The sequence below is a fragment of the Podarcis raffonei genome, chromosome 4, assembly GCF_027172205.1.
Source record: "Podarcis raffonei isolate rPodRaf1 chromosome 4, rPodRaf1.pri, whole genome shotgun sequence".
Lineage (NCBI taxonomy): Eukaryota > Metazoa > Chordata > Lepidosauria > Squamata > Lacertidae > Podarcis > Podarcis raffonei.
Genome location: NC_070605.1, coordinates 40,351,113 through 40,367,220, shown reverse-complemented (window position 1 = coordinate 40,367,220; position 16,108 = coordinate 40,351,113). Strand labels below are relative to the sequence as shown.

Sequence of the window (16,108 nt, the reverse complement as noted above, 5' to 3'; positions counted from 1 at the left end):
ACCATAAGGCTTTAATTTCATTTCAAATCACATGCACAGCAGGGGTTGAACTTTGTTTTCAATTTGGACTGTCTGGAAATAGAAGGATACAGATAGATATTACTGGAACAGCTTTACATGATTTAAATCTACTCAGGGGACACTGGACATTTCTATTAATTTAGGCACTTGCTGCCTCAATCAATTGCATTTTGTTGAGAATTTGCAAACAGATGAGTTGTAGATGCAATTGTTTTCTCCTCTTAGTTAGGTATGCTCTAAATCATAACTCTGCTCTGCACAGGGCCCTCCGTGACATTCCATTTCCTATTCAGATAAGACAAATGTAAGCTTAAACATTTTGTGCTGAAGCCCTCATTAATGAGAGCCAGGTAATTCATCCCTGCTAGGCTTAATAGCTCTGGAGCTCAGACTGTTAAGCCTTAATTCAGAACAGTATTCAAGGAAGCATTGGTTAGGACTAGTTATTTAAAGGATATACAGTCGAACCTTGGAAGCTGAACATAATCCACTCCGGAAGTCCATTCGATTTCTGAAATGTTTGACTTCCAAAGCGTGGCTTTCGCAGAAGTCCTGCTGGACGTTCGGCTTCCGAAATAATGTTTGAAAACCGAAACACGCACTTCCGGTTTTTGATTGTTTGGGAGCCAAAACGTTCAACTCCCAAGGTGTTTGGGAGTCAAGGTACGACTGTATAAGCATAAGATGATATTTTACAGGACATGCTAATTCAAGAAGAAGGCAGTACCTGACAGATGATATGAGGCACCAAACACATCATGCCAAATTATGACTCCTTGTGGACCATCACTCGTTTTTTAAGAACCTAGGCCAAGATATTTTCCAAATGTGTCTATCTGACACATATCCATCTATATAATGAACGTTTGTCTTTTAAAATAGATTGTTTAAACTCATATCTATATTTATATCTATATTCGATACCCTCCAACCTGCACCAGAGTAAAACCAGGATGCCGATCTTTGGGGGCTGCACTCCTATGTGAGTCACGTGACTCATGTGAGAGCACAGCCCCCCCAAACATGCATCTTTCAGGGATGTGATCTTACAGGAGCCAGGTGACTTGCGTGAGAGCACAGCCCCTAAAAATGGGGTGTCCCACTTAAATTGGGACAGTTGAGGCGTATTGCATTCTGTATATCCTCCAATAAGCTCAGGGCAACTGCATTTCTTTCTTCTTGTCCTTTTATCCTCACAATAGAGTTAGTCCCATGGTATTCATAAGCCACAGGAAGCCTGATGTTCACATATATGGAACTGATAAGGGTTGATGATGAATGAAAAGACAGTACGATCGTGCCTTGGAAGTTGAACAGCTTAGTCCCCGAACGTTTTGGCTCCGGATCATCACAAACCCAGAAGTGACCGTTCCGGTTTGTGAACTACTTTTGGAAGCCAAACATCCAATGGGGTTTCCGCTGCTTCCAGTTGGCTGCAGGACCTTCCTGCAACCAATCAGAAGCCACACCTTGCTTTCCAAATTTTTGGAAGTCAAATGGACTTCCGGAACGGATTGTGTTTGACTTCCAAGGCATGACTGTAGTAGTAAGGAAGACGTTTACACAGATCAGTCCAGGTTTTTACAATAACTTTAAGGCATTGCTTTGCTCTTCTAATTCAAGTGCACATTGCAGACATGCATTTCAGTGGACAGATGGTGGGAGGCAGATCCCATTGCTACCTCTGCCCACACGTTCACTATCAGGTGCACAAAGAAGTGCAAACACATGAAGTCAGGCTCTGAGTACAGGCTCTTTAAGAAAAAGTCAGAGGAGCCACATTCACCTTACAATGTGGACCAAGATTCAAAATAAAGGGGCAGGTGAAAGCAAAAAGGCAAGTGATAAACAGTGCGTGTTGAGTATCCTGTGGATAAATTAAATCATACAACTTCCTGTCCCAATAAACATGTGCAGAAAGGAAACTGGAATTGGAGGAGGAGCAGAGCGAGATACACGTGCCTTGCTTGGCAACTCCCAACTCTCCCTTTGACAACAAGGGCAGAAAACAATTAGGAATTTGATTTAGAAAAACGAAAGCTCTGCCTCCTAGGTTCTAAAAGTGCATGATGCAGCGAACTCCGTGTACAACATTCCAGATTAAAAATCAGAAATAATGGGTGGAAATTAGGCACTTGAAATAAAATGTATTTTCCAGTGCTATGGTGTCCTTTAAAACAGTGATGGAAATGCTTCATATGCCCTCTCACGTTTCCATGGTTTGCGTTCATGGGGTTACTTTGAAAAGCACCTGAACCATAAAACACTTTAAAAGCACCTTTTCATGTCTTGAGCACTGGGGAGTGGAATGCCTTGGAGTGGTGGAAATGGAATCCCTGTTGTAAATCCAAACCGTATAAACACAGATTACAAGGTATGTCTGCCCTCATTTTAATTAGAGATTGCACAGCAGTTTACTTTGCTGATTTGATTGTCAGTTGTAAAAATGACCCATAGCACCCATTGTTAAGCGCTCATTAAAGTATCATTTTAATTCATTTTAAATGCTTTAAAAACATTTTAAAGCTTTTAGGATGAAATGGTTTTAGCATTTACTGCTGTATAATTAACTGCTAAGAATTACAAACAGCTGTTGTAACCCTTATCAGGACCCTGAGAAGTGGTACTAGTTAGCAGAGGCAGATGGAATTGACGAGGATCGTTAGAAGAGATTCTTTGAGTATCGGACAAGAATCTCTTGCAGAAAATAGTCTGAGCTAAGGAGTCTACACTATACCTGTGAACTTTATCAGCAAGGAACAAGACATTCAGGGGAAACTACCAGCAGTCTTACAAATATGTTATCAATCTCTTTTCTAGTTCAAAACAACCATGGCCATAACACATATGCCACTGCTAGCCTGGATATAACAGGATGGAGAACACTGCACTCTTGTGGGGCAAAATGAAAAAATAAATAAATCACCATAATTCTGTAACATGATTTGACTTTTCTCTCTCCTTCCCATCCCGTTGGCTGCTTTTGCATTTCAGTGTCCTGAGAGTTTTGGTTTTCGGCCTCATTTGGGGCAAGGAGCTGGTGGCGGCTCAACTTTAGGTATTCTTGGTGGAAAATGATTATCTGAACCCATTGCAGTCAGGGCAATTGTTCACTTTAACTCACGGAGTAATGTGTGGTAAGGCCTTCCTCTACCTTATACGTGGTAAGACAAATTGTCTCCTTCTGCAACTACATGCACACAAATACATGTGAGTCTATGCACACAGCCTGGAGGTGTGTGATTCAGTTCTTCAGCTGAAGCTAAGCAGGTCTGCTACTATTATACTGTCTGGGAACCACATGTAAGCCACTCTAAGCTCTTTGGACAGAGGCGTGGGCTATGGGTAAAATAAAGGAATGAATTAAGTAAGTTAGTAAGTACAAAAGCACTATTCTGCCAAAATAAATTTGAAAGCCTTTAAGAGGCAAATAACTGCTGTTTTTGCAACAACTCCTAGTCTTCTGGAATGCTTTCATTCTGTACTTATTCTTCAGTAATGTCTCTGATTGCTAAATGTTTGAAGCACTGAGGCATTTGGATACAATTCACAAACCTCTCCTGCTGTGCAAAGATCCTGCATACACTGGTTTTGTGGAAACCGGTGCGTTTGCAACAAGCTTGCATTCAGGGGTATCTTTATAGTTCTGGTGATTAATAATATGTCAAGAAGCAGTTTGCTCTTAAATGAGTAACTCCAAATGGTGATGTTCAAAAATCAATCCACTGAACAAAGGTCACTGCAGTCTGATGGCTGTTTGATAACCTATATGAAATAAAAGTCTGAGGTTTTAGCTCAGATTCTGGTAGACCAACAAATCTTCAACATCAAACCTTTTACGGGCAGCAATATTAAGAACAAAGGGCAAAAGAAAGGCTGATAAACATTTTCAGTGCAGAAGAAGCAGCTGGATCTGTCAGTCATGACAGTTGTGAAAAATTCAGAATAAAATGCAGAAACCTTCAAAACATTATTTCCTTTGCATCTGCACAGAAAGTTTTATCCACCAACCTGCCTGCATCTGAATGGTCCAGCTGCATTAGGCAGACTGAAATGGCACAGTTATTCTCACGAGAGAGGACACTGTAAGAATCCTTACCTGCCCCAACAACTTTGTCGATGGCTATGCTAGCAGAATCTAGCTCCTTGGCAAATTCATGAACAGCTTGAGTAGGATCTTCATATGTATGTGGGTCCACATAAGTTCTAAGGCCTGGGAGCTTTACTGTTTAAAAAGAAATTCAGAGAGAGAAGCATATGTTCAGTAATAATAACCAACACACAAAAACCCTAATGCGTTTGTATTGCAAAGCATCCACTGTAATCATGAAAGCAAAAAGTGCAAGATTCCTAGGCCACTGACATTTTGGGAGCCAATTGTAGTACATCTCACCCCTTTTAAGTATCAGCCAAATTGCAGGGGGAAATAATAATCATGCTAATTTTCCTCTGGATTTAGAAGAGGCAGAGGAACCAGAGACCAAATTGCAAACATGCGCTGGATTATGGAGAAAGCTAGAGAGTTCCAGAAAGACATCTACTTTTGCTTCATTGACTATGCAGAAGCCTTTGACTGTGTCGACCACAGCAAACTATGGCAAGTTCTTAAAGAAATGGGAGTGCCTGATCACCTTATCTGTCTCCTGAGAAATCTCTATGTGGGACAAGAAGCTACAGTTAGAACTGGATTAGGAACAACTGATTGGTTCAAAATTGGGAAAGGAGTACGGCAAGGCTGTATATTGTCTCCCTGCTTATTTAACTTATATGCAGAATTCATCATGTGAAAGGCTGGGCTGGATGAATCCCAAAATGGAATTAAGATTGCCGGAAGAAATATCAACAACCTCAGATATGTAGATGACACAACCTTGATGGCAGAAAGTGAGGAGGAATTATAGAACCTTTTAATGAGGGTGAAAGAGGAGAGCGCAAAATATGGTCTGAAGCTCAACATCAAAAAAACGAAGATCATGGCCACTGGGCCTATCACATCCTGGCAAATAGAAGGGAAGGAAATGGAGGCAGTGAGAGATTTTACTTTCTTGGGCTCCATGATCACTGCAGATGGTGACAGCAGTCACGAAATTAAAAGACGCCTGCTCCTTGGGAGAAAGCCGATGGCTAACCTAGACAGCATCTTAAAAAGCAGAGACATCACCTTGCCAACAAAGGTCCGTATAGTTAAAGCTATGGTTTTCCCAGTAGTGATGTATGGAAGTGAGAGTTGGACCATAAAGAAGGCTGATCGCCGAAGAATTGATGCTTTTGAATTATGGTGCTGGAGGAGACTCTTGAGAGTCCCATGGACTGCAAGAAGATCAAATGCATCCATTCTTAAGGAAATTACCCCTGAGTGCTCACTGGAAGGACAGATCGTGAAGCTGAGGCTCCAATACTTTGGCCACCTCATGAGAAGAGAAGACTCCCTGGAAAAGACCCTGATGTTGGAAAAGATTGAGGGCACAAGGAGAAGGGGACAACAGAGGACGAGATGCTTGGACAGTGTTCTCGAAGCTACAAACATGAGTCTGGCCAAACTGTGGGAGACAGTGGAAGACAGAAGTGCCTGGCGTGCTCTGGTCCATGGGGTCACGAAGAGTCGGACACGACTAAATGACTAAACAACAAATTTTCCTCTAGATCTCCCAGTGTTCCAAATAATCCCGCCCCACTGTACAGCTGCTGTTCACTGAAAATAGAAATGTCAGGAAATCTGATCATGGATCTTTGGCCCTAAGAAGCTACATAACAGAAGCAAAGGAAATCAGTACGGCTTTTTCTTCTCCTTATACAGTGGTGCCTTGATTTACAAACTTAATCCATTCCGGAAGTCCGTTCTTGAACCGAAACCATTCTTAAACTGAGGCACACTTTCCCTAATGAGGCCTCCCGCCACTGGTCCCCTTCCACTGTTCGGCTTCCGTTCTTAGACCAAGGTGAAGTTCGCAAACCGGGACACTACCGGTTTTGCAGAGTTCGTAAACCGAATAGTTTGTAAACAGGGCTGTTCTTAAACTGAGGTACCACTGTACTAGAAACCAGCATCAACCATTGACGTTGATTGTCAGTAGATTCATGACGGACCAAATAGCACTTCTTCCATGCAATGCATAAAATCTATGCAATTCATTATCATAAGATGTGGTAATAACATTTTATAAAAGGTGACTTTTAAGGGATATCAGATAAATTTGTAGAGGAATGATTTAACAGATGGTATTAAGCATGGTAGATGAATGGAACATCCAGGTTCAGAAGCAATGTACTGCTGAGCATAAATTGCTAAGGGATGAAGAACAGGATAAGGCATTCATATGATTCTTGTACACTTCCTGAAAGCATATAGGTACATAAAAAGAGTCCTGCTGTATCGGAGCAAATCTCAATCTAGTCCAGCATCCTCTTTCCTTCAGGCCAACTAGATACCTCTGGGATGTCCACAAGCAGAACATGAGTGAAATAACATCCCTGGTGTTTCCTAATGATGAGTATTCAGAGGCATGGCACTTCTGACCCCAGAGGTAGTTATATAGCCATTGTGACTAGTACCACCTAGTTGGCCACTGTTGGAAAGAAGTTGCTGGACTGGACTGATCTTTGGTCTGGTTCAGCAGGGTTCTTTTCTTCTGCTTTCATTTCACCTACCAACACAATTGCTGTAAGAGCGTAATCAAACCTTGAAAGCTTCCCTCTTTAAGCTCTAGTGTTAACTGCCTCCAACACAATTTAAGCATCACATGAAGAACAGTGAAGCTGTGTTTTGCCCAATACGACATGCTGAAATTGTTTCGTACAAGACCGTTGTTGGTAAAACTATCGCTCACAATAAAACTTCCTGAACAACAACAGCAATTAAAACACACACTCACCCCCCTACTGGCAGCATATTGCTACAGGTTAAAGGTCTCGTAAATGTTCCCTGCCATCCATACTGCCTGCATATTACAGACTCCCTCCTGTCCCTAATAAAAAGAAATCCAGCAATTTAAAAACCTCTGAGCAGTGGGGACTTCTGTTCCTGATTTATTTATTTTTTTTATGCTGACCCCTGAGGGTTTTGTGTTATCAGGTGACTGGAGATTGCAGGGAGAATAATTCCTTCGCACCAATTACTAAAGAGCAGTCCATATAATGTTGATTCTGTCATGAGCAGTAGATAATAAACACATGTACTCGCGTTAAGCTGCAGGACTTTACAGCTCCTTCTGTGCCAGTGGCATCATTTCCATTTTTTTTCTTTTTACCAGCACAAATTGTCTTACAGGTAGCAAAGGAGTAGAAAGTGCTTGGCCAGACATGGGCAAACCGGGATGATCTGAGAAGGTCAAATGCATTTCTGCTCCTTTGAAGTGGTATTACAGGATTCGAAATAAGGCCGCAGGGAACACTTCATGGGTGAGGCTTTTTCTTAGGCAATTCACAAGCAAGTGGCTGAAATAAACCATCTGCTATGGGCTAAAGTGCAGAAAGTTTATTATAGCCACAGAAGTTGTTTTATCCTATTGAAATGAACCCAGGAGAATTTTCATTCCGGTATTTGCCTCCAACAGACTCCAGAAGAGTGACTGGGTTTATATTTCCCCAGTAGCAACTGGGGGTTCAGATGAATGCTTAGCTTTTGGGAAGGGGGAGTGCCCAGTAGTAGTTCTGTATATTCAACAAAATGCCACTAATAGAACATTGTAAATAGCTATGGGGTATACAATTGAAGCACTGAAGCTTGCCAGAATTAATATATCTGGGTACAGTCACCTTCTCATAAACATTTTCAAAATAAGCCTCCCCCTGTAAGGAAGCCGAAGATTTAATTTGAAGCAGGACTCACCAGTGTTTGGTTGTGAGACCTGTTTTGAATGACCAAAGTTTGCCCAGGAATATGTTCAGAAACAATAAAGAGGATTGCCTCTGAATATTTTCATATCATCATTTAATAGTCCAATCTAGACACAACACTTCTGACATCAGGGCAATATAGTTTTCCAGACCCAGTTTGATAAATATACTGATAGCAACCCTCCCCCAACAATCTACAGCTCTCTCTCTCTCTCTCTCTCTCTCTCTCTCTCTCTCTCTCTCTCGGATGGATTGTCAGAGAACCAACAATATTTAGACTTTCCCTTCATATTGCAGCATGAACATGGCTTGGAATGCCAAAGCACAATAATTGAAGTGGTTGAATCCACAGGAATTTTAACTACTGTGATTCATTTAGAAAAAGTGGTTGTGACATTCCACTGCATGAGATTTGAGAGAGCAACTTTTGACCTGTTACTTGTCCATGACACTTTTTTAATGGTTGTTTCTGTTTTATAATCTAATTAAAATGCTGTGGGCCACATATTACTAAATGGGGAGCTGAAGCCCAGTGTGCTAACTGTTATTGTGCAGCCTTAAGTAGCTGGATATCACAGCTTGCATATTGGCAATAAAGTACCAACTTGCTCCTGAGGGGAAAGGCTCTAGAGAAAAACAATTTGACATTCAATTGCTTCAACACAGTTGTAATTAGCTAGAGGTTTTAATTTCTGCAACCATATGCAAACCACATAAAAGAAACTGGCAATACTGACTCTGACTTAAATTGTAAATAAAATATCTGCATCTAATAAATAGGGATTCGACTATGTGAAGAAAAAAGAAAACAAGAAGTCTCCCATTCCTTGATCCAAAAAATGAATTGGGCCCTTCTAAGCATAAGCAGAAGACATCAAGAAGAGGTGGCAAGAATACACAGAGGAATTATACCAGAAAGATATGGATGTCTCGTACACCCCAGGTAGTGTGGTTGCTGACCTTGAGCCAGACATCCTGGAAAGTGAAGTCAAATGGGCCTTAGAAAGCACTGCAAATAACAAGGCCAGTGGAAGTGATGGTATTCCAGCTGAACTATTTAAAATTTTAAAAGATGATGCTGTTAAGGTGCTACACTCAATATGCCAGCAAATTTGGAAAACTCAGCAGTGGCCAGAAGATTGGAGAAGATCAGTCTACATCCCAATCCCAAAGAAGGGCAGTGCTAAAGAATGCTCCAACTACCGCACAATTGCACTCATTTCACACGCTAGCAAGGTTATGCTTAAAATTCTACAAGGAAGGCTCAAACAGTATGTGGATCGAGAACTCCCAGAAGTGCAAGCTGGATTTAGAAGAGGCAGAGGAACCAGAGACCAAATTGCAAACATGCGCTGGATTATGGAGAAAGCTAGAGAGTTCCAGAAAGACATCTACTTCTGCTTCATTGACTATGCAAAAGCCTTTGACTGTGTCGACCACAGCAAACTATGGCAAGTTCTTAAAGAAATGGGAGTGCCTGATCACCTCATCTGTCTCCTGAGAAATCTCTATGTGGGACAAGAAGCTACAGTTAGAACTGGATATGGAACAACTGATTGGTTCAAAATTGGGAAAGGCGTACGACAAGGCTGTATTTTGTCTCCCTGCTTATTTAATTTATACGCAGAATACATCATGCGAAAGGCTGGGCTGGATGAATCCCAAGCTGGAATTAAGATTGCCGGAAGAAATATCAACAACCTCAGATATGCAGATGACACAACCTTGATGGCAGAAAGTGAGGAGGAATTAAAGAACCTTTTAATGAGGGTGAAAGAGGAGAGTGCAAAATATGGTCTGAAGCTCAACATCAAAAAAACGAAGATCATGGCCACTGGTCCCATCACCTCCTGGCAAATAGAAGGGGAAGAAATGGAGGCAGTGAGAGATTTTACTTTCTTGGGCTCCATGATCACTGCAGATGGTGACAGCAGCCACGAAATTAAAAGACGCCTGCTTCTTGGGAGAAGGGCAATGACAGGCCTAGACAGCATCTTGAGAAGTAGAGACGTCACCTTGCCAACAAAGGTCCGTATAGTTAAAGCCATGGTTTTCCCAGTAGTGATGTATGGAAGTGAGAGCTGGACCATAAAGAAGGCTGATCGCCGAAGAATTGATGCTTTTGAATTATGGTGCTGGAGAAGACTCTTGAGAGTCCCATGGACTGCAAGAAGATCAAATGCATCCATTCTTAATGAAATCAGCCCTGAGTGCTCACTGGAAGGACAGATCGTGAAGCTGAGGCTCCAGTACTTTGGCCACCTCATGAGAAGAGAAGACTCCCTGGAGAAGACACTGATGCTGGGAAAGATGGAGGGCACAAGGAGAAGGGGGCGACAGAGGATGAGATGGTTGGATAGTGTTTTCGAGGTTACCAGCATGAGTTTGACCAAACTGCGGGAGGTAGTGGAGGACAGAGGTGCCTGGCGTGCTCTGGTCCATGGGGTCACGAAGAGTCGGACACGACTAAACGACTAAACAACAACAAAGCATTTCACCCAAATTCCATGTGATCCTAAGGTGTGATGAGGCAGAACTTTGCTTCTGTTCACATTTTCATGCAACCCTACCTAATTTGCACTTCTTGAAACAATACAGGAACTGAAACACAGCTATCATTTGAAATTTGCATGAATTTTGCAAAGCAGTTCTGCATTCCCAAAAGCACACAAAATTTGCAGGGAAAGTGTACACAAAAAAGCATCTATTAATGAAAAGAACATGAACAAAGGCATTAAATTGGGGGAAATTGCTTGCAAAACTGTGTGAATCACCTGAGGAGATGCTTTCTCCATATCAACTTGATCATTCATTACGATCAGCAGGTGAGGCTCTTTTGGTAGTTTCTGCTCTGAATGAGATGAAAAGTGTGGGGCCCTGAAGGAAGCCTTTTTAGTGATGGCTCTGTGGCTACAATCTCCACTCTGAGATGTGTCTTACTTGTGCTATGCATTTGTTGAAGCTGTACCTCTTTCATCAGGCTTTCAGAGGTGGACAGGTGTGGTAGGTGAAGTCAGTTTTAAGTATGACGCTGATGCTTATATATATAGATGCTTATGTAGGTATTTTAGGTCGAATGGATTTAGTGATTTTATTATGTATTATGTTTTGTTGTCTTTTATTTTGCTGCACACCACCATGTGGCTGCTGTGGAGAAGAGTGGTATAAAAATACCTTGATAAATAGGCAAAACTGAATGCAAAAATGTGCATCTTGAGCACTTTACACAGAGGGAGGCATTTCTAGTTGCACAATAAGGGGGCACAGATTTATACTACACTGCTATTATGAATTTGGTCCCATTGTTCAGCATGAATGTGCCGATCACTATGGCTTCATCAATCCAAGGGTCGGGAGCCTGTGTCCCTCTAGATGCTGTTCAACTACTCCTATTATCCCTGACCACTGGCCATGCTGGCTGAGGCTGATGGGAGTTGTAGTCTAACACTAACTGGAGAGATACAAAACTACAGCATCCTACACCAGGATAATGGATTTGAGAAAGCACCTCAATGTTCCTTGATTATTCCAACATAATGAATTTTACACCCATCATGGAATGGAGCAGGGAAAAACACATTTGCAGGCCAGCTTGCCATTTCAATTTAGAGAGAATAAGACAGGTAGACTATGCTACCTTTGAAGCCTCTTAAAGTTCAGGATTTTGCTCTATCCTGCAGGAACATTGATTTGTTTCTAATATGCTCTGCTTGCATATATGAAAAGAAACCACATATCACAGACACATTTCTTTTCTGGGATTTCTCATCTAGGAAGAGAAGACACATTGAAACTTTCTTCTGAGGAAGCACATATAGAATTGCACTAATTTGCGTTGTGAGGGAAAGAGAAATAAAGGAGACAAAGTTGCATCTGTATCATATGAGCACATAGAATTTTGCTGAGGGCAATAAATGGCATAATGTAGTGGGGGGGGGAGGAGGAGGAGACGACAAAAAAACTTACAATGTCCATTCCCAAAATACAGCCTTTTCTCATCAATTCCATGTTTCGATTTACTATGCCCGCAGAATCTACAAGCAATAAAAGGCAAAAACATAAGAAAGCCAACTTTTTATACGCTGCTTGAATATAAAAAACAGAACACAACAGTTAGGTTCCTATTAAGAACTTTAGTACTGTTTACATTCTCTGTATCCTACAGAGCATAGATACGTTCTGAGGGAATTTGAGGAAATTGACTAATGAGACAATCTGTTGATTTTTGACCCCTCCAGTTTAGTTTTACAATTGCTTGAGAATGTGTTTATAGCTATTTTTAACAAGTTCTGTAGTGCCTGAGCCTGCTATTGTTTGCAGCCTCATTAAGGCTTATAACTCTGCTGTGACTTCCTGGTCAACAAACCGGGGGTGGGGTGGGGGTGGCTTTCCGGATGAATCCTGGTGATTCTTGTTCAGGAGGGTGTCTCCTTGACAGCGCTTATCATTCAAATGCAGCACTGAAGGGATGGAAATAAATGTGTAAAAGAAATGATGAACTAACCTCCCGATCAAGATGTAAACCACAATGGTGAGGAGAATAATTGCTACTGCAGCCGAAACAGCAATCATTACAACCTGGCTATTCTCGCTGGAGATTGAGAAAGCTGGAAGTTACAAGGAAATAAACGTTAGGTTTTCTTTTACTTCAAAAACCATCGGAACATTAAATATATCACCACCGACAAATGCAGGTAGCAGATAAGTGAAATCATTACAGCATTGCTTAGAAATGACTTGCAGCCCAATTTCTAAGCTAAATATCTATTTACTCTTTACCAATTTGAAAAGACAAGAAAACCTCTTATAGGTCTATGAACAAGTTGCAAAGGCTAAGCAAAGTAAAAATATATCAGGTTGGAGCCAGAGAAGTGGTAGCATGACTCCACACACACAACATGGCTTTTTCAGCCCTTCCTCCCTATGGTAGTCTCCTTCACCCTAAAAAAACCTTATTTTGAGGAGTGAAGAACTCTCTGGAACTGTGTGGATTGAGACGGGAGAATCAGCAGAATTGAAGAAGTCGTCTTTCTACAAGCAGAAGCACATTTCTGCTTGCTCAAGATACTTTTGGATCCATGCCACTGATAATGATGATTTTAAGGATGATTTATAAAATTATATAATTAAAGTAGGATCTTTTTTGAGTATACAAGTCAAGCATGATAGATCGAACCGCTGAACATTTTATGTGCAATTTTCCTTAGCAAAGTATGTAGCTTGAAATGTATTTTTTACAAAAGAGGCTTAAATCAGCTCTGTTTAAAATGAGCTCCTAATATGAATGGAAAATGAAAAATTGACACCAGCTACTCCTTCAGGTCTCATTCCAGTTCTCCATCATAATAACCTCTAAAGGGCCAAACTAGACCATACATTAGCTTTGTATCTGTGTCCTTAAATATGGGTTTTTGCCGTTTGCTTTTTACACAAATTTAATAAATAAATAAACAAAACTGGGAAGTTTTGTAAAATAACGCACTGCACTTAAGAGCATAGATAGAGAGCTAATGTATCAATGAACTTGGTCTTTAAAAATGCTTGTTTTAAAGTCCATGGATCAAGTCCAAAGTTTCAAATGCTATGCAAAAAAGTACTTAAAACATAATAAGAATATTGAAATCCAAGTCATGATTTTTAAGTAACCAATTAGAATATCCACCAAAATAGTATCATGATAATAAGGAACAACAAGTCTTCCATCTGTTCTGCAAAGCTTTTTATCACCTACATTCTGTGCATTTGCCAGAGGCATCCACATGCATCTTGGTTTGAGTTAAGACAACACAAAAACATATTTCTTTGCCATCTATTCCCATATATCATACCCTAAATGGTTTTATATTCTCTCTGCATCATACAATTTATTCCATAGACTGAAGGTCACCATAATAAGTCATTAGTTTGCTAAAATCAGGAGCTCAGCTACTTTCCAGAAAGAGCTGGAATTTCAAAAGCTCACAAATCTCAAAAATTCAAACAAGATTGCTTGGCTTGCTGCTAAATTTTCTCTGTTTATTTTTGAGACCTTATACTCTCCAAACACTCCAGACACTCAGGCCTTATGAGAAGTCTGTCAGAAAAGTTGCTGCCACTGTATCTGTGGTATAATCTGTGTTATGCTATAACTTTGGAATTCCTCCCACCTTCCTCCAATCTCCGATGTCTGACAAATTAATCAGGACCAACTACTAGATGGTGATATTATTGCTGACTGGTAGTGCACACTGTAATTGAGATGGACATGTTGAATATTAACTCACTCAAATATTTTCATAAATGCTATCAAGGGAGGTGATTCTCAGACCCAGTGGTTAATTAGGGGAGTCAAAAGATAAGCATTTGTGTTTTAAAATATAGAATTACATTGTGTACATTTTAAATGGTCTGATGACTTGAGTTGGCTTTGGTTGTTGTTGCTTTTTTATGAAGAGATCTGCAAGATCAGACCAAAGGCCTAACTAGTACAGCATTTTGTCCTCAGAATGGTCAACAAGACGCCCATGGGAAGCCTACAAGCCAACAACACGACATTGTTAATGTTTAGTGTAAACAAGGGTACTGTACATATTCTGGTTAAGTAATGTCTCTGTCAAAAGTTTTGGAACACAGGACTTTCCCAGAAAATGGCTATTTTGTGGGGGTTCTTGCATGTATTTGTCACTCCATCAACTGCAGTAGTGAATGTAGGATAACAATGTGATAATTCGAGAACCTATCTCAAAGGTACCAAGGACTAATAATGAGCATGTAATGTTGTACAGTGGTACCTCGGGTTACGAACTTAATTCGTTCCGGAGGTCTGTTCTTAACCCCAAACTGTTCTTAACCTGATGTACCACTTTAGCGATTGGGGCCTCTTGCTGCCACCGCGCAGCCGCCACACGATTTCTGTTCTCATCCTGGGGTACTACTTCTGGGTTAGTGGAGTTTGTAACCTGAAGTGTTTGTAACCCGAGGTACCACTGTAATGAGTTTCATGAACTATTGAAAAGTTTAGTTTATTGTAAAAAGGTAAAGGACCCCTGACAGTTATGTCCAGCCGTGAACGACTCTGGGGTTGCTACACTCATCTCACTTTACTGGCTGAGGGAGCTGACATTTGTCCACAGGCAGTTTTTCCGGGTCATGTGGCCAGCATGACTAAGCCACTTCTAGAGAAACCAGAGCAGCACACGGAAACACTGTTTACCTCCCGCCGGAGTGGTACCTATTTATCTACTTGCACTTTGACGTGCTTTCGAACAGCTAGGTTGGCAGGAGCTGGGACCGAGAAATGGGAGCTCACCCAGTTGTGGGGATTCGAACTGCTGACCTTTCAATCGGCAAGCCCCAGGCTCAGTGATTTAGACCACAGTGCCACCCATGTCCCCCGTTAGTTTATTGTAGGTTGCATCAAATTGTGTCCTTCCATGTACAGATGGAGTCTTTCCATTTGGAGTCTATGATCTATTCTAGCTGAAGCCCTTGCTAATGGAAGAGGAGAGGACATGTTCCAACCTGTAGTCCCTTGTGTCACTTTCTATATTTCCAGAGTCCATAGGGACATGTATTGGCAGATAATATAGGTAAAGGTAAAAGGTAAAGGTACCCCTGCCCATACGGGCCAGTCGTGTCCGACTCTAGGGTTGTGCGCCCATCTCACTTAAGAGGCCGGGGGCCAGCGCTGTCCGGAGACACTTCCGGGTCACGTGGCCAGCGTGACGAAGCTGCTCTGGCGAGCCAGCACCAGCGCAGCACACGGAAACACCGTTTACCTTCCCGCTATAAAGCGGTACCTATTTATCTACTTGCACTTAGGGGTGCTTTCGAACTGCTAGGTGGGCAGGAGCTGGGACCGAAAGACGGGAGCTCACCCCGCCGCGGGGATTCGAACCACCGACCATGTGATCGGCAAGCCCTAGGCGCTGAGGTTTTACCCACAGCGCCACCCGCGTCCCTAATATAATATAGCACTTTATTAAGTCCCATGTGAAACATTTATTTGAATCAGTGCTATTTTTCTAGAAAAAGAGGTGCCAGAATTCACCTTGAACGTCTCTCTCATTCTCTTACAATGGCAATGGCGCCTACCTGAGAGGTGCCGGAATGGAGTTCTGGCGAGTTCTGGCCCTAATTTTAATGCCACTTTGAGAAAAGCAATGCATTGGGGCTCAGTGTAGAAGAAAGTCAAGCAATATAATACAAAATGGGAATTCACTGGCATCAACCTTTGCTTTGACTGTAATTTGCATGAAAAGTTAGGATTCCC

At 41.5% G+C, this 16,108-nt stretch overlaps 1 protein-coding gene across 4 annotated transcripts in view; it reads right to left on the bottom strand.

The window, feature by feature from the left end:
• Nucleotides 1-16,108, bottom strand: part of EPHA3 (EPH receptor A3) — a 201,079-nt gene that overhangs the window by 28,236 nt on the left and 156,735 nt on the right. For all 4 annotated transcript variants that reach the window (XM_053386346.1, XM_053386344.1, XM_053386343.1 and 1 more), the window contains 3 exons: nucleotides 12,362-12,464; nucleotides 11,824-11,891; nucleotides 4,121-4,246 (listed from right to left, as the gene is read on the bottom strand). In XM_053386346.1, the coding sequence (XP_053242321.1) occupies nucleotides 4,121-4,246; nucleotides 11,824-11,891; nucleotides 12,362-12,464 (297 nt within the window). The remainder of the gene's footprint in view (nucleotides 1-4,120; nucleotides 4,247-11,823; nucleotides 11,892-12,361; nucleotides 12,465-16,108) is intronic.